The sequence below is a fragment of the Drosophila willistoni genome, assembly GCF_018902025.1.
Source record: "Drosophila willistoni isolate 14030-0811.24 chromosome 2R unlocalized genomic scaffold, UCI_dwil_1.1 Seg167, whole genome shotgun sequence".
Classification (NCBI taxonomy): Eukaryota; Metazoa; Arthropoda; class Insecta; order Diptera; family Drosophilidae; genus Drosophila; species Drosophila willistoni.
The window spans coordinates 15,420,910-15,439,033 of NW_025814050.1; the positions used below are offsets into that span (position 1 = coordinate 15,420,910).

General features: G+C 33.0%; 6 protein-coding genes across 6 annotated transcripts in view; 4 read left to right on the forward strand and 2 right to left on the reverse strand.

Moving 5' to 3' along the window:
* The window catches only part of LOC6641823, a 50,318-nt gene that overhangs the window by 16,750 nt on the left and 15,444 nt on the right, over positions 1–18,124 (reverse strand). Inside the window, exon 2 of the mRNA XM_023176031.2 lies at positions 13,438–13,582. The gene's annotated coding sequence lies outside the window, so the exon portion shown is untranslated. The remainder of the gene's footprint in view (positions 1–13,437; positions 13,583–18,124) is intronic.
* Positions 7,469–8,944, forward strand: LOC6641824. The gene is made up of 2 exons (XM_002065058.4): positions 7,469–7,858; positions 8,751–8,944. Exons 1-2 carry the CDS (start codon positions 7,469–7,471, stop codon positions 8,907–8,909), a joined length of 549 nt encoding a protein of 182 aa, XP_002065094.2. The 3' UTR covers positions 8,910–8,944.
* Positions 9,118–9,685, forward strand: LOC6641825. Its single transcript, XM_002065059.2, has 2 exons — positions 9,118–9,462; positions 9,521–9,685. Exons 1-2 carry the CDS (start codon positions 9,118–9,120, stop codon positions 9,683–9,685), a joined length of 510 nt encoding a protein of 169 aa, XP_002065095.2.
* Positions 10,782–11,396, forward strand: LOC6642093. The gene is made up of 2 exons (XM_002065060.1): positions 10,782–11,174; positions 11,241–11,396. The coding sequence occupies exons 1-2, from the start codon at positions 10,782–10,784 to the stop codon at positions 11,394–11,396; spliced, it is 549 nt and encodes a 182-aa protein (XP_002065096.1).
* Positions 11,874–12,712, forward strand: LOC6642094. The gene is made up of 3 exons (XM_002065061.3): positions 11,874–12,005; positions 12,068–12,388; positions 12,455–12,712. Exons 1-3 carry the CDS (start codon positions 11,937–11,939, stop codon positions 12,623–12,625), a joined length of 561 nt encoding a protein of 186 aa, XP_002065097.2. The 5' UTR covers positions 11,874–11,936; the 3' UTR covers positions 12,626–12,712.
* On the reverse strand, positions 14,257–14,792 carry LOC6642095. Its single transcript, XM_002065062.3, has one exon. It carries the CDS (start codon positions 14,641–14,643, stop codon positions 14,299–14,301), a length of 345 nt encoding a protein of 114 aa, XP_002065098.1. The 5' UTR covers positions 14,644–14,792; the 3' UTR covers positions 14,257–14,298.

Here is an 18,124-nt window from a genome sequence, read left to right on the forward strand (position 1 = left end):
AAGGTCTTGAACTTGCTAGACTAATTAGAAATAACGTATTCTAAATTTATTATTTAGGGCTATAAGTAGGTAGATAGTCAATATGTGAAAGTTGGTTTTTCAAAAGATTGTGGGGAACTAAAATACTGGGGTTCCTTGACTATGACCCCCATTACTAACTCCTGGGTAAAAGGTCCCTCCTATTAGTATCTATTGCTTCCTATAATGGTGTTAATAGTGATTTTACAAATTTTTTTCATGTTAACTTCTCTATTCATTTAATTAATTTACAACCTTTTGTGGTCATATGTTTCTTACATATAAATAAATCTTTAAATTGAAGATCTTTAAATGAAAAATTCTAATATTGGCTAAAGTTATTAAAGTTTGTTGCGCCGATTCGGGCTATCGGTTTGAATTTCTATATTTCTTGATTGGTTTTAACTAGCTTCAAACTTATTATAATTTAAAATTACGCCTAATACACATTTTGGAGAATTTTTTCCAATTAAGAAATGTCTCATCAAATGTTGTAAAAAGAATTAATAAATTTGTATTTGTTCAATTCATAATAATAATTTTGTATTTGTTCAATTCAGTCTGAAAAGATTCTTTTATCATAAAAAAAGGTTAGGACTCAAGGTAATGATTGCAACTCCAAGGAAGATAAATGTATTTCTCAAACAACAAAAAAGGATATTAGCTGCATTAAAAAAGCTTTTTAATGTTGGCCTTTTGCTCGAGATATGTATGTATCTAAGAATTTTTTTCCATGCATAGTTGTTACTCTTTGCCTGAGGCAATGAGGTAATTTCACATTTTTAATGATTTACTTTTTTTTTGCTTTTTTACTGCTGGCTAATAGATTCGTTAATTTTTAATGAACATTTTTAAGTTCTCGGGATAACCGAGATTCTGTAGTTGTCATAACATGGCCAATGTCTGATGGCCATTTAATTGTTGAGTTCCTTTCGGCCATATTGTTAGCTGAATTTTATATAGTTTTTTTTTATTTTTTGTGGCATTGTCTTGTTGTCTGAGCTGAAAATCAAAAAGTTTTTAATACGAAATTGATGGGAAGCGCTCAAATTTACGGCTTTGCTTGACTCCTCGGGTCTGAGGAGTCCAAGTTCTTCATCATTTGTAGAAACTCCTTTTCTCCTTTTTTTTCTTGTTTTATTTGTCGGCCGTAAACCTTGGATTCCATAGTCTTCTTTGGGGTAAGTTTTTTATGTTAATGCCTAATAGCAGCAACTGTCACGCCTCTCTTTAAAAATAAAGTTTAACTTGGAAATCCAAAAACTTTTATGGTACTAACTAGTTGGTATGGGCAGGTTGGTAGGTGGATACCTATATATGAGTCTGTGGAGCGAGTACTAAGGCGGTTATTTCTTTTTTTTTTGCCCCCTTTTTCGTAGGGGTCGTCGTCTGTGGGGCGCCACCAGCAGCGGCAGTGGCAGCTGCTTTGCTTTTGCTTCAGTTGGTGCTATCTGCAACTGCGATTTATTAACAGTTAGCCTGAACGTTGTACTAGCTACTATTATTATTATTGTTGTTGTTCGTGCTGTTGTTGTTGTTGTTCTTGTTAGTTTTCGCAGCTAGCCGAAAATTTATTGCCTGCAGCCACATGATGAATGATTTTGATAATAATATTTTGTTATTGCTTTTTGCCTTGGGCGTTTTTATTTTTTTTGCTTTGCTTTTTGGTGTTGTTGTTGTTTCTTTTTGCCGATTTTTTTGGTTCCCTCTGGTTTTCTGCTGTTGCAGCAACTTTTTGGCTGCGTTTTGCTGCCAAAAATAGTACATAATTTTTTTTTTTTTTTAATATTTTTTTTTTTGTTCAAGTCACCATGGAGCCATGGGTAAAGACCTTGCCACAAAATGCGGGTTTTTTTTTTGTTGGCGCTGAGGCGGCAGGCGTAGCCAAGGAACTTACCTCCTGCTGTTTCTCAACTAAAACATTTGGCCAACTCATACTCGGAGTAGCACTAATACTTCTTCTGACGAAAACATAAACCAAAAGTAATAAAGTAAAGGTTGTCATAAGAAGAAGAAAAGAAAAGCGAAAAACGCAGCGCGCTGGCCCAGTCTCCAATTATGTTTTAAGGCGATAAACTAAATTATTTTTGCAGTCAGCATAATATAAGAATATGAAGAAAATACCGGAAGTTCAAATGTCGGATGGCCGATGTTGATATACTCTTGCTGTTACTGTTAGATAGCATTCCGAACAGTCGGAAATATATATATTTCTACCATAGAATTTTTATTTAAAGCCATTTTTAAATTTGTTTTTATTTGGAAGTCTCTACTGGACAAGAATTTTCAATTTTAGATGCGAGTTAGATATATATAAATTAACAGTTTAAATTTTAATGACTATTTAGAATATGTATAAATGAAATTTCTCTATCAACTTTAGTTAGAATATACTTTTATATGTTCTAAAGTTTAAAAAATTTATTGTTTTGTTCGATTTATTTTTAAGAATGAAGGTAATAAACAACAACAACAATAATAAAATGTTAATTATATATAAAATTATAAATAAATGAATATTTTGTTTTGGAATTCCAGACGTCATCGTTTTTGTTGTGATATTTTAAGTAATTTTTCTACCGATTTTTATCGCTACTTTTTCAAGCAGTGTCTTTAAAAATAATTATACAGACTGCTTTATTTGGTTTTTTCTCTCTAAAGAGAGTCCAACTAGTAAGTACTTATACATAGGTTTTTGGGTCGGCGTGGATTATGTAAAAACATATGTACATATATTCATAAATATTTGTGATATAATAAGGTTTGTTTTGCTTGGGATTCTATTTCTCTTTGAAGTTAATAATTTCTCAAAATACTTGATAAAGTCATTAGCCAAACCAGATCGAGATGAAGAATTTCTCTATTGAACTTTTGATATGAATCCTGAACTAGTTAGTCCAATATATGATATAGTAATCATAGGCCTGAATTTATACATTATATTGTTTGCATTATCATTATTTTTGTGGTCTTAAGATAAATTCAAGTTGAAGTTGAAGTCAATTGAAAAAAATTTTCTCTAATTTGTTTGCATCCATTCTAAAAATTGTTCTGATAAGCATTTATTTGACAAGTTTTGAATGTGGTACTCTAGTTTAATCTAAAGAATTATGATTCAGAGCATGATGCTATAGCAAGATGATAACTCATTCGAATAAGTCATTTAAATTAAGCCTGAAGGCAAATACAAAGAGTAACCCTTTCTAGATTCAATAGATTAGTTATTTTTATTTATTTATTTATTTTATTTTTGAAAAGTCATCACATTTATGTATATAAAATTTATATATTTCCAGATTTTCATTTGCAAATCTTGGAAAAACAAATTAAACCAAGAAATGCTGATGATATTCAAATAACAAAAGGGGAAATGGGGATTTGTGTTGGTTGTTAAACTAATCCCAAAGCCACTCCAATGGATGATAGGAGAAGATGTTGTCTGAAGAATGCCAACACTTTAAGGCTTTGCCCAAAAGTGAAAAACATTTTTTGACAAATTTATGATGATGGAATTTTAAGTGATTTTTAACGAGTGTTTGCTGACAAGGGATGGAGTGGGGGGGACTATGATGGAGTTGAGCGAATATTTTGAACAGATGGAATAGTTGTTGTCGCTCTAGCTGGTTTACATCTATTAATAAAAATTAAATTGCTTACTTAAATAAACAAGTGAGCGAAGGAGAAGGAGCGAACCAAATGGGGATGCAATCAGGTGCAGCGAAAATGGAAGGAAAGGGGTGAGGCTTAGCAACCAAAATAAAAAAAGAGAAGAAATCAAAAAAAGAAAGGGGGGCCCACCCATTTAGATGGCAGGCAAACATTTATGAATTTATGTTGAAACCTCTCCCTGGCGGTCACCCCTGGCCCTGCTCTCCTCCCGCTGCCGACCCCATTCTCGACACACCATAAAGTTAACAAAAGGCCCATTTGGCTGCTGCTCTTGCCAAATCGGTGCCTGCGTGCAGCATTTTGCTGGACCCCGATGCGGGTGTGGTGGGTGCGATGTGAAGAGGCGTCTGTGACGGCGGCACCTGTGCAACCAACTGTAAAATTTATTGATTGCACAAATAGGCTCAGTCAGGGCCAGCAACCGAGTGAGCAAGAGAGAAAGAGACCGACCGAGCCCCTAAAATATTACATCCAACGCCATCAACTCCAACATAAAGCACCACAAGCACCGCTTCACCCTCAGAATCGTTTTGCATCCATGTAAGTTTGTGTGCCTACATGATACACACACACACACACACACACACATTGACAGACACACATCGAAAATATACATAAGTAGGAGCGGTTTCTATAATTACAGCCAAATCAAGCGAACGATGTGTAGGTCGTTCAGTGAATTTCACTCTGAACATCAACACTTTCATTCCCTACAAATTGCGATTATACATATATGTAAATATTTTAAACATTAAGGAATACCACAGGTTAATATTCCTAAAATCGATGGATGTTTCCTTTTGGTGATCTTTCATAAAATAAAGCGATCTGACTATAAATCTCTTAAGGCAGTTGACTCGTAGAGCTCAAATTTATCAACTTACAAGCGAGTAATCCAAAAACAAATTTTAAAAGTTACAGAACTTTGGTTTGGAGCAGATACTTTTCCAAAAATTTTGTTAAACTATAAGAATTAAGATCACAAACCAACTGTCTTAGTGAACACAATGAATAAATAAATAGATATTATGGATTACTGAGGTTTGGATACTGGGTGTCTGAAGAAAATGTCAAAAATCTCAAAAATGGACATAATTGTTATATATAAGAAGTCCAAAAATGTGTTACAAAGTCTGAGTTTATGTTCCATATTCACTAGAAGACATTCAAATTTCAAAACTATGTCAGACAATAGAGTTTTCTAAGCTTTTCGTTTTTAAACTCTTAATAAAACATTTCTTGAATTTCATAAATACTCCCAATAATGATATAAATTTCTTCACAAAATTGTTAATGGAAAGTTGAATGTACACTTGTTTTTATGAATTTTCTCACTTATTAATGTTTCCGATTATTATTTCTAGACATTCACTTAACTTAAGCTTGAACAAATACCTCATTTTGTATAGCAATCCATTCAATTGTTTGGCAATTCTTTAGCACTGGTTACTACCTCTCAACAAACCTCACACCCATCTGACTGACAATTTATTGGCATCGCCCACTATATGTATAGTATTTGTTAGTTCTTTTGCTGAATTCTCTATCCGTGCGTATGATTGACATGAATTTTCATTGAATTATTAATTATGTAATGCGAAACCAATCGTCCACAATTTGCATACACAATGAGCCTCACACGCGCACACAAAGGCTAATTAAGGTCTGCACTGTTGTTGAAGCTTCTCGTTATGTGTTCTTGACTCGGTGGCTCCGGTCGATGCGAGAAGAGTGGCGGTTGAGGGGGTTGGAGTATAAATGAAAATTGCAGAAAATTTGCATAACATTTAAAATGCAACAACTAGAGTTAAATACAAAAGTGGAGAGGCGTTAGAGATTGCAGGAGCATGATGGAGTATGAGGTGGTAGTTATGGTGGTAGTTGTGTGGGTGGTGGTTATATATAAAAAATAACTACAAAAAAAACCAACCATTATTATATGCAAAAAGGGAATATTAACTAAGAGTGCAAAGAGAGGCGTTGGGTGTACTGCAAAAGTCCATTTCTGTTCAAAATTAATAGTCATTATGTGAATAACTGAGTACCAGATCGCAAAATTGCATGAAATCATTGTTATTGCGAAATTATTTTACAAATACAAACGCAACGAGGAAAAATTCTTTACCGCAACTGTAAATTTTGGTACCAACTATCTTCATTAAAAAGATTTGCATACTTTCCTAGTTTTAAAACGTTTTTTTTTAGCTCCTTTTGATGTTTCAGTCTTTAGGGTTCATATCATATCAAAAGAATAGGAACTTTCCAACACTTTATGCAAGCGACATAACCATTTGCAATACTAGAAATCAAGATCTACAGTTTAAAATTTTCGTAGTTTTACATAAAGCGTTTTTTCATGGCCTTTTAATGCATTAACAGAGAATAAATTTGATTTAAAATTACAAAAAAAAGAGGAAAACCAAAGTAGATATTCTTATTGATAAAGATGGAAAAGTGATAGGTTGACAATTGGAATAGGAAGATCTATGAGAAAGACACCTTAAAACGACTTGAACAAAACACTTTTCAAATGCCAAACTAACTAAAAAACAACTGCAATTTAAGCAAACGACTAACAAATTATTTTTCTAAAGTTTATCATGTTGAATAATTTTAATTATATCGAGTAGAATAACAAAATATTGGATCAGTCAAAAACAAAGTTTATTCATATCAACTTTCTCCATTATGCAATCAAATAATTAGTTGAAAAACAAAACAAAGATATATATGCATGTATATATGTATATTCAATGAACTACTTGTTTTGTTAAATATGGTCACTTTCATTTCTTGGCAAACGCCTTGGGTCTCCATCAAGTCTGTAAGTTACAATAAACCATTCCTTCATCAAAAACAAAATGAAAAAAAAGCAAAAAAAAAAATATATATATACATATGTATATACCAAGAAGAAAGAAAATGTTTTTACTGTTGAATAAGCAAAATCTTTGGCAAAAACTTGCTCACGTTTTTGATTGAGACTGTTTGTTACCATTTTAGCCCGTCTGGGAATCCATACAAAACCCAAGGCACTACCCACACACACACACGTATACGGACAGAAGGACCGAAGGACTGATGAAAGGAAGAAGGAAAGGGTTGGCAACAGAAAAAAAAACCCTGGTGCAAATGTTTACATAATATGGACCGCACATCACAGTTTCCAAACTCAAGAAACTGCAGTCGGCTGACTCTCCAGATTCCAGACTGTAGGTGTTATGTTTGAACTACACTCGACTGGCTGGCTGGCTGGTGTAGCTTCACTTTGCCTTTACTCTCATTTTTATTCGGTTTTGTGTTTTTTTCGCATCCTTTTTTTTTGCTTTCTGCAGCCTTTCTACATTATGCCTTTTCATCCTTTTTGTTATTTTTTCGTAGCACTCGGCGACAACGATGCTGGCGTTATTAACATTTCTGTTGACATCCTTTGGCTTGCGTTTCATTCTGGCTTCTCAACTCAATCTTGTCATAAGAAGAAACATTTTCATTTTACTTTTGTGCATACATTTTGAACACCCACATACACATGCCGCCTACCCCCCACCCCACCCGGTCCCGGGCAGCCCATGAAACAAAAATTATATACCATATACATGTACATATGTATTTGGGTATCACATTATGACTTGAAAGATAACCTTAATTAGATCTACTTAAAAAGCCATTAAGCCCATCATTATATAACTGATATTTAGATCATTTTTGCATTAGTCAACTGAATCTAGTTAGTTGGACTTGGACTATTCAATTGTTAACTGCTTTACTTTTGTGATAGATAATGTCAGTTCGAAAGTTAATCTACAAAGTGTCCATTATATTCGTCAGCTGCCTCTCCTGCTGTTTGGCCGCCTATTTAGTTCGTGTTGATCATTTCAATTTCCATGTCGACGATCCTCTTATTATTCTTTCACAAAGTGCGTTTATTGAACAGGATGTAAATCGAAGTTATCTATCGGGACATTTGTTATTTAGTGAACCCTTGAAGGATATTATTCTCCAAACCTCGTTGGATATTAATCGCCCGAAATTGCCGCGAATGCGTTTATTCGATGTACGTTTAGAAATTTGCCATATTATGAATAATGGCTATAAAAATAAATTTGTGCGACAATTTTACAATAATTTTGCATCGTTTGTCAATGAGAATGCAACATGTCCTCTCAAGCCGGTAAGTAAACGACTAAAAAAAGAGTAATGCCTAGGTAGTCCTTAAAAATCGTTTAAATAATAAGACCAATACCTGTATTTTAATATATGATAGTAGCTTCTCTTTCGTTTATTTTGTTGAGCTGCTAGTGGCAAGTCAATCTGACAATACAATTTGCAAACGAAATATTGACAAATATTCGTGCTATCGATAGTTGACTTCAATTATTTTGCCCACCAACGATTACTTGAAAACTATCATTCACTATCAATAGTTTGCCACCTCCAACAAGTATTCGATTAAATATGTTTCCATTAAGCTTCATGTTTTTAAACTACATATTAATGGCAAAATTTGACAACCATTTCAGGTATCACAAACCTTTAGCATTGTTACTTCGATCAAGAATTGTCTATTAGGTAATTCCGTTTTTTGCGTTATTTCTGAACTATTCACGATTTTTTGAATCGTTCGAATTATTTTTATTCATGATTTTTGGAAAAAATTAAGTCCTGTTATACATTTTAAAGGAGTTAAAAGGTGGAAAGTAATTTCTAGAAACTATAAAGAAGTAAAGTTGGTCCCTGTCTTATTTAGATATAAACTTTTTTTAGTACTTACAGAAAGATATAAATATATTAATTTTGGATTGAAACCTTTGTTTAATGCAATAACTAAATTTGATTAATATAAAAAAGTTTTGTGACCTCTCTATGAGATTATAAAAAAAAATATTCCAAAGATCCGAATATATTTTTTAAGGTTATTTAGTAAAATTGTTTTCTGTATGTAACATAAAGAATTTAAGAATTTTCCATGCACTCTTTAAATAATTTTAATAACTTGATGTAAATATACTATGTATATATATTTTTTTTCAATTTTTTAATTTTGACTTTTGGTCAATTTTCAGCATTTTAATTACACCCTAAATCGCGCCTATGTGAATGATGATGTGTTTCCCGATTTTCTACCTGAATGCACTTATCGCATGAAATTGATTTTTCAACACAAATCAAAGACTTTGGCACACATACAACTCGATGGCCGATTGAGCAAGGCAATTAAATAATTATTAATTTTTTATGTACGTCTGAATTGTATGAAAGCGTGAAAAATACAAATTGTTTAATAAACTTTTAGCATTTCGTTGTTTTTTTTTCTTTTTTTTTTGTACTTTATTTTTCGTTGCAGTGTGTTTGCATTGTGTTAGTCAACGGAATATTTTCGCTATGGCTGGTTGGTTTCGATTCAGCTTATTTCTATTGATTGGTCTAACAATGGCCTTAGAATCTCGTAACTTTCGTATTCTATTCGATCAGTTTGAAATTAAGCCAAAAGCATCCGGAGATATAATCAAAGATATCAGTTGTCAATTAATGCAAATTGAGAATCGTAGTTATATCAATGTACATTTAATATTGCTACGAAATGTTGATAAAGTAAATGCTAGAGCATATTTGGACTTTTGGAAGAGTCAGACAACAAATAAAATTCGTCTCTATAATCTCAATGTGGATGCATGTCTATTTCTGGGCACTGGACATAAAAATCGTTTATTTAGCATGTTTACCAAAACTTTTGAACAACATTTAAATGCTAAATTTATATGTCCCTTCAAGGCGGTAAGTTTGTGAAACTTCAAAAAGTTTACAATATTTTTTCTTAAAATTTTACTTTTAGAATTTTAACTATACATTGACTAAGTGGTATATAGATGAGGAGGAATTTCCTACGTATGTACCTGAAGGCAAATTTAAAGGTTTAATTGACATAATCGGTGAAAATCAAACAAGTTTGCGTGTAAAATATCATGGTAGGGTAATACCCAATAAAATGTTGTCCTAGATTTGATTTGTTATTGAATAAATGTGTAATTTCTTGTGTTTTATGTATTCAAATAGTCCCAAAACGCGACTTACTGCACCTTTTGCGCCTAAAAGCCATTAACAGGAATGCAATTTTAGAGACCTTTGGACTCTAAGAGTGAGTTAAACCTCAATCTGAAACTGGGCTTTCTTAACTGCTTTTTAATGATTGAAGATTTATTTATTTTTGGTAGTTCTTAGGCCATTTGAACAGTTGTCCGTAATTTTGCTAGACATTTGTCAGATAAAAAGAAACAAAACAATAAATTATAAATTGACGACAACTAAAAACAAAAATGTAGGATATTTCTGCAAACTTTTTTATTTTTAAGAATTTTTAAAAGATAACGTAGGAGAAAATTTTGACGCCACGAGTGATTATGATATAGAAGGATTTATTTTAAATTTCAATAATGTTATTCAAGTTAATTGACAGATTTGAACTGGAGATTTTGTGGCTGCCTTCTTGAAAAAACTAGTTCCAAGAAAGAAAAAAACTCTAGGAATTTTCTCATGAATTAATACACTATAGAAAAGTGGAACAGATATTTCCATACCTTCTACAAAAACCTCCGATAAAGTATTGTCAATATGTGAGGAGAAATTCCCCTGAAGATAAACTTTAAACTTAGACACGAATAAAGGTACATATATATTCGGATATTTAAGAATAAAATATTTTTATATATATTTAACCAATCTACACAAATCAGAATTTAACATGTCCCTTTAAACCGGTAAGTAAAATTTGGTTTCTTTCATGTAATTTAAAAGAGAATAACAATTTGTTTAATCTTTAATAGCACTTAAATTATAGTATGGACAAATGGTATATGGACGAACAGGATTTACCATCGTATGTTCCAGCCGAGGGATTTGATACTCTCACTCACAATAATGCTCTTAGATTATCTATTATCGTATAACTGATGGGTAAATTGCATAATATATAAATACATAGATCAGTCGCTGATATCAATTAGTTCAAGCAAACATATATGGATAATTGTTCACTAAAATATATATAAAAATCAAGAACAAATTTTGATTGGGTCATTTAAAGTTAACTTTTAGACATGGCCGGTTGTGGCTTTTGGTTGTTCTTACCGCTTTCTCTCAGCGCTGTTTATATTATAAATTGTGAACGTAATTATCGCATAATTTTCGATGACGTCAATATTCAGCATTGGGCTCCCGATTTAGTTGAAGATTTTAAATATCAACTAATTCAAATGAACAATCGCAGTTACGTCAGTGGACATTTGATTTTGCGAAAAAGTATTGAAAGAATTGATGTGCGTACTAGACTGCAACTGGCAAAACCATATGGCAAAAAGATAAAATTGTATGACGTACGATTGGAAGGATGTCAATTTCTGAAAACTGTGCAATCAAATCGTCTTCTTAATGTATTTGCAACTACTTTCAAAAAACACACAAATCAGAATTTAACATGTCCCTTTAAACCGGTAAGTAGAGCTTTGGTTTTTTCATGTAATTTAAAAGTGAATAACAATTTGTTTAATCTTTAACAGCACTTAAATTATAGTATGGACAAATGGTGTATAGACGAACAGGATTTACCATCGTATGTTCCAGCCGGGGGATTTGATACCCTCACTGAATATTCTATGCGAAATAAAATGGTATTTCGTGTTATTGTTATTGGTCGAATTGTTTTGATCAAATAATTGGTGATTTTGGAGAGATAAAATCGTCTAAAGCTATTTCGAATAAAATTTTCCATGGTTACAATAAAAAATTTGGGTGGTTCCGCTTAATTTGCCGATTTGATAAGTCGCGAATGGAAATTTTTGAGTCTCTATAGTTAATCGCCTAAAAGTACTACCAAAATTATGAAATATACATATAAATATATAATTTTCATCTGAAGAATTTGCACTGAAATTCACTAAATAAGTGAAAAATGGTGAACTTTCAGTTCTAATTTTTTTCCTTCAATTCCCAATTAGTTCAAGCTTTAAAAAGTATATTAATACAGAGGTAAGCGATGCCAAGTTGTAATTCCCAACTAGTTAAAGCTATGAAACAGTACTATAGTTATTTACAATGTTCATTATTGCTGGTTTCGAATCTATTCATTTCAAGTTTTAATCAAAATTAAACGCAAATTTAAAATACATCAAAAACACATTAACATGAATTCTTTACTTTCTGAAAATATCGAAATGCTTAGATGAAGAATTAGTAGTAATGTAAAAGCTATTGAAATGACTGGAACGTTCTTGTTTTCTGTTCTCGTAATTGGATTTGCCACATTTTTAGAAGTGGAGACAAAGGTTTGTGCTTAAATAAGATTTTTAGTTGCCTTAATCATTTATTTTATTTAACCATCCATAAGATCAATGCGTACTTTACCAAAGTGGAGTGTATAAATCAATGGCCGGAACTAATGCCAGATCTTAGTTGCTACTCAAATAGCTCTGTCAATGGTGAGAGTGGTTCATTTTCTGCAGAGTTCACACTGGCTGAAAATGTTAAGGAGCTTAGTGGAATTTATATAGTTGGCATACAACGGGGAAAGCTAATAACAAATTATACAGCATCAGAAATGAATTTCTGTGTGGCTTTGGAGACAGTACAAAATAATTATCTACTTAAAATGATCGCCGATGAGTTGCGTCGAGTGGGAAATTTTCCTTTGCAATGTCCATTTAAAAAGGTAAGTAAGCAGATCAAATATATATACATTGATCTAATTCTTATTCAAAATCTTTTTTAATCATAGAAACATCGCTATTATTTAAAGGACTATAGAATCGATACAAAGCTAATTCCAAGCTATACACCGGATTTGACTTTTGTAACGGATTGTGTGATTGCTACACAGAAACGCACAATATTCCGCTTTAAGACATATGGAAGAGTTTTTAAAAAATCGGGAAAATCGGGAAGATGAATATAATCATAAAGCACCAATATTTTGGATAGGGCAGATATTTTTAATGGTTGTGTATTTAGTTCAAAGCAAGGGGTATTGAATAAGTTATTGGAAAATTGAATTGTTTGTGTTATCGATAAACAACATTTTGTAAACTGTATATCGATCGAATGGAAATCTTTTTAATACATCGATAATTTAAAAGATCTCTTATGTCACCTCTTATTACTGGTTGAAGAAAGCACATTTAAGCTTCACTCTCAAATTCAATATATGTATGCATATTATTTTCCATGGTTATTTTGCAACGAACAAAAACAACAGAAAAAAAAATGGAAGAAAAACTTGATTACACGTGCGCTAATTTAGTTGCACGCGAAAACATGCGCGTAATCAAAACGCTCGCTGAAGTGCCAGGCCAGACCCTCTCGAACCACACCTCCTCCTGCCGACCGACCAAACCATTCCTCGAATCTTTAACCCGTTGACGTTGGAAATTGGAGTTCACGGCATGTGCATGTTACCGGTTGTTGGCCCTGGGCGCGTTCAGAGGCGCACACCAATTTAATTTATATATAAACATACGTATATGTATATGTACATGTGTGTGTGTGTATGTATATGTGTACACTCATCCTTAGCGCACACGGTAATATGCAATGGCAGCAGCGCGCAAAAAAGTATGCAATAAATTTTTAATTTAAATCAAGCCATCACCCCCAACTGGTTTGAGGGGGAGTTTTGGGTAATGAAGAGAGATGGCAAGGGACAGGGGCAGAGTGAGACCTAAAGAAAGAGAAGGCATTTATTAACATATGAATGCAACTTACCTTTCTCTCTGTTTCGCTGCCTCTCTGTCTGTGTCTCCACCTAAATTTATGGCAAGTACTTTTTGGTGATTTTGTATTGTCACTCTTTGCGTTTGAAAGCTAAAGCCAACAGCATTATGATGCCGCAGGATCTAAGGATCAAGAACTGAAATAAACGAAACGCAGAATAAAAATTAATTTTAGTCAAAATATTTATTATTTTAAATTCGTTCATGAGAATTATATATTTCAAATAGTTTGAACAGATTTCTGTTTGTTGCTATTTTGTTAATAGTGGCTTTAAACTTAAATATTTTTCTCTGTGCGTTCATATTACATTTTGATAATTACTTATTCCAATTCGGAAGGCTATTCTCTGATCCTTTATATGCATGTATGTATATTCTTAAAGAAATTCAATTTTGCATTATTGGTTTTTAAAAGTTGTTGAAGTCGGAGGATTTTTATCTAAGATAAAGCAAAATATATAAAAAAATGAGTAGGGCATAATTCAAAGTTTTGTCAAGTATAAATATTTCGTTTTAGACAGAGGAATCTTCTTCGTCTTTTATATCTGTGCCTATTTAAAATTGATTTTTTATCGTGTGGGACCAAAACTTGACTAAAACCACAAAGGATCCAAAGAATGCCAAAAAGTTTGAAATATATGGGAAGTATCAACAAGTTGACGGTTTCTTTTTCATGTTAAAAACGGGGTTAAAAAGTTCGAATGCTAAAAATATATACGTAGATATTCCTCATAGTAACCATATTCCTCATGTAAAACAAAAGTTGGTTAAAGGTTTTTTTTTTAGGACCTGTAAAAATTCTTTTCTTAATAAATATACAAATTTCAACATCACACTTTTTTTTTATAAATTTCTATTCCATCTTATCGACATCAATTCGTGCCAAGGAACACAATTCTTGTAGCATTTTATTCGATGCCTCCATTTCGGTGCGTAATTTGGTCATGGCGATTTTCATGCGGTCAATGCGAACATCGCCCGCTTTCAGTTTCACCTCCTGGGAGGCTGTGAATTCTGTGGCATTCCGTTGACCCCTTGGACGTGGTTCACGATTTCGATTTGGATTCTGAATACGTATGGCATTAGCCTGAACGGGCAAACCTAAATTTCTGTTAGTTAGACTGGCGCTGGCCTCGACATCATTATGGTGTCCAGTGCTTGGTGTGACGCAAAGCTTTTTAATTCTCGTTTCCGGCATTTTTAGTGGTGTGATGTGAATTAAGGTAACAGAAATTTCGTTTGCCAAAATTTGGTTGGTTGAGACGACGAAAATGTGCGAAGCGTATCGAAACGTTTCAAATGAGAAATTTTTTTTACTTTAATTTTAATATGACACAATAAGCAGCGTTTGCTGCCGGCCGGCATAGACAAGAGGAGAAGAGGAGGTTGAAGTGTAGAGCCGGTAACATATGTGCGTTGGAGCATACCAATGAACTTTAATTACAATTAACCGCAAATGATGTAGCGACGGCGGTGACGGTGGCTTGCGGTCAGGTCAGGCAGCCAGAAAGAACAACAAGTTAAAATGATAAAGAATGATTGCGTGTATGAAGGCAAAGTGCGGGCGGTTGGTGAGAAATTTCATCAAGTCCGGCTAACGACTGGCGAATACTCTGTATGACCCCATGCGAAATTCATGAGATTTTAAGAAAACGTATAATGGATTTATTTCTAAATATCTAATTAATCATAGTTGTACAATTTTAAACTAAGTATTATCTCCTTTGCTTTGATTTTCGTGTGTGTTTTAAATGTTTTTCTTTTACTTTTAAAAGGGAAATTTATAAACCATTTTAGCCATCCTTACTTCTTCCATAATTTCTTTAAGCCTTTCACTTTTTCATCTCTTTTTTGTCATTTTCTTCCTTTCTTTGTACAACGATCGTCCTTTGCTTTCTTACCTTTATCTTTAATATTTATTAACGTTTTAAGAGAAATTTTAATTTTTTTACTTTTCATACTTTGTTGTCCTTTCTTTTATCCATATTTTCTGTTCTCCTTTTGGCCTTCTTTGCCTATTTTTTAGCTTATCAGTCTTTCATATGCCCTTAATCGATATTTAATCTTTGTTATCCTTCTTCTTTATATTTTTTTTTGTCTTTTTGTTTTATTTTTAACAAAAAATCTTGATTAATAATTTAGGTTTTAATTACTTTTTAATAAAATTAGTTTATTCTTCTATATTCTCTTGTCATTCTCTTTTACTATTAATTTTCGTCTTGGTTTTTCCCAAAGTTTCTTCTGCTTTTGCTAACTTTCTTTTTTAAAAGTTCATTTGTTCTATTTCTCTCCTTCATTTTCCTTCACCTTGTAAACTTTTCCTATATATATTTTTTTTTTCAAATATTCTTCTTTTGTGCAAAAAAATGTGTATGCAAATTTGCAAATGAAGTGTGAATTTTACATATTCATTGGGTTTTCTGATTAAATTCATTTATGCATTATTTGTTTAATTTTGATTTGTTTACTTAATTTCTTTTGCTTAATTGCATTAACGTTTCTAAATGTGAAAAAAGGAAAACTGAAAATAAAATGATTTATTCATAGATTTGTCACTTTACTGCTGGGAAATTGCCCTTAATTTTGTTGCAACGTAAAATTATATTTTGAGAATGAGTTTTATGTATAATTTTATGCCCAACGGATGCGGTCACGCCTCGTGGAAGGAAAGACATTATATATTTAATATTCTTGGCCTGTAATGGAAATGACTTTTTATTCCCCAATCACACAATTGCAGGGTATGCGAATACTATACGGCATATATACATACAATATAAAAAAGGAGAACATAAACATATTAAAATATAAGAAGGAGACCAGAGTCAGAGTACGAGTTGGAGTCCGAGTTGTATTCGGAATAAGAGCCTGGCCACTTGGGAGGACATGCTATGGTTGGTCGGCTCGACTTCTGCCCTTCTCTTTCTCACTCTTTCTCTCTCTCTCTTCTCATCTTGTCTCGGATTGTTGGGGGCACGGGCTTGCAATTAATTAAAAATACATGCAACGTGAATGGCCCCAGACATCCTGTTGGCTCTTTCTCTGACTCCTCTCTCTCTCTCTCTCGTTCAGTCTGTCTCTTACAACACGAAGCACAAAAAAATATGCTGCATTAATTTGACCGCAAAATAAGCAAAGTATCCGGCCGGACTACAAGGCATGACAAGGCACAAAACTATAACCAAAAACGTATATTTTCTCAAGCGTTGCTAAATGCATTACACTCGAGTCGAGGCAAGGCAAGGCGATAGAGAACGGGGCTTGGTTAAGTTTTTGGATTTAAGTGGTCAACATGTGCCATGAGTAGTCATCATAGCCATGCCCCTGATCCAAATGTTATCCTGCTCCTGTTGGTGACTGCTGCGTAAACTGCGTTCTTTTGTAAACAACATTCTCGTGGAAAGCAAATACCACTAGCAAAACCAAACAACAGATACATATACCAAGTAGAATAACAGAAAAAACGGAAAACTAAACTAAAGTTTCGTTTCAAGGCAAATGAAATTAGAAATACTCTATGTACTCTGATCCATATGCTTATTTTAGCCCATTGAAAATGGTTTATTAAATTTTTACCTTTGGGCTTATAATATATTAAATTCAGGAGATGATTAACTAAATTCAAAGTGTAAAAATATCAAAATATTTCATTGTGGTTAAGACACATGGAAAAAACAATTCAAAAACTGTGCTCAAATTGATCTAATACTAAGGATTATCTTACTTTTGGCTCCCAAAAGTATGCTAGGTCATTAGATCAGAGGGTTGATTATTAATATTCCGACACGAAAAAGCACGAATCTTATTACAGTTATTACTTTTGAAACATTATTAGCTTTAAATATTTATTTTAAACAAGGTTTGACTTCAATTTCAGAAAGGTCATAATCTAATCACTTTTAACACCTTTATTTAAATGAGATTTTATTAACTATAAATATTTACTTGAATACATCTCAAAAAAATAAATTTCTTTTACTTTATATATTTAATCGCTTAAGTTCTTTTCGATAAGTTTTCATGCCGAGTTTATATATTTTTGATTTCTAGTAGTTCCTGTTGGAATACGGAATTCGAAGCACTATAAATTTTCTGATTCAGAAAATATTTCTAATTTAATTCATTGCTTGCTTGGTTGTGCTATATCAGACAGAGAATAGGGCATTAAGTGCATGAACGAAAGTTGTCTAAAAGAAACAAAAGGACTTCCGACGAATGGTGATGCTCTGGACTGGCGTTTCACTAGCAACAACTTCATTAGGCAAGTGGCTGGGCTGGGCTGTGGTCCTGGCTCCAAACAGCCTGGTGCCGGGTGCCGCCTGAGTTTTGTCTACTTCTTTTTTTTTCTCCTTTTTTATTGATTTTCTTAGCAATATTTCCATTACGGGGGTTTTTCAGTTTGTTTGTTTTTATTGTTGTTTTTGCTTTTGTCTTGGGGACAACTCCCATATACCCATACACCAATGCACACACACACATACACAATTCAGTGTGAAGCAGCAGAGTGTCAAATGCCATTAAATGTCAACTAACAGCAAGGAGCAGAAGGAAAGACAAACTCAAACCAATCCAAACGAACTAAGCACCCAAGTGGCCAGGTAGAAGTACCAGCTACTGATTGCCACAAAACTGAAAGAGAGATGACAGAGAAGAGACCCACAAGACGAACAAGAAGAAGA

Bases quoted from the DNA above. Each gene is read 5' to 3' on its own strand.
- LOC6641824 (XM_002065058.4), top strand. From the start codon at position 7,469: ATGTCAGTTCGAAAGTTAATCTACAAAGTGTCCATTATATTCGTCAGC. The intron at 7,859-8,750 runs GTAAGTAAACGA...GTCAATTTTCAG, and splicing joins CAACATGTCCTCTCAAGCCG to CATTTTAATTACACCCTAAA.
- LOC6641825 (XM_002065059.2), top strand. From the start codon at position 9,118: ATGGCCTTAGAATCTCGTAACTTTCGTATTCTATTCGATCAGTTTGAA. The intron at 9,463-9,520 runs GTAAGTTTGTGA...TTTTACTTTTAG, and splicing joins TTATATGTCCCTTCAAGGCG to AATTTTAACTATACATTGAC.
- LOC6642093 (XM_002065060.1), top strand. From the start codon at position 10,782: ATGGCCGGTTGTGGCTTTTGGTTGTTCTTACCGCTTTCTCTCAGCGCT. The intron at 11,175-11,240 runs GTAAGTAGAGCT...AATCTTTAACAG, and splicing joins TAACATGTCCCTTTAAACCG to CACTTAAATTATAGTATGGA.
- LOC6642094 (XM_002065061.3), top strand. From the start codon at position 11,937: ATGACTGGAACGTTCTTGTTTTCTGTTCTCGTAATTGGATTTGCCACA. The intron at 12,006-12,067 runs GTTTGTGCTTAA...ACCATCCATAAG, and splicing joins TTTTAGAAGTGGAGACAAAG to ATCAATGCGTACTTTACCAA. The intron at 12,389-12,454 runs GTAAGTAAGCAG...TTTTAATCATAG, and splicing joins TGCAATGTCCATTTAAAAAG to AAACATCGCTATTATTTAAA.
- LOC6642095 (XM_002065062.3), bottom strand. From the start codon at position 14,643: ATGCCGGAAACGAGAATTAAAAAGCTTTGCGTCACACCAAGCACTGGA.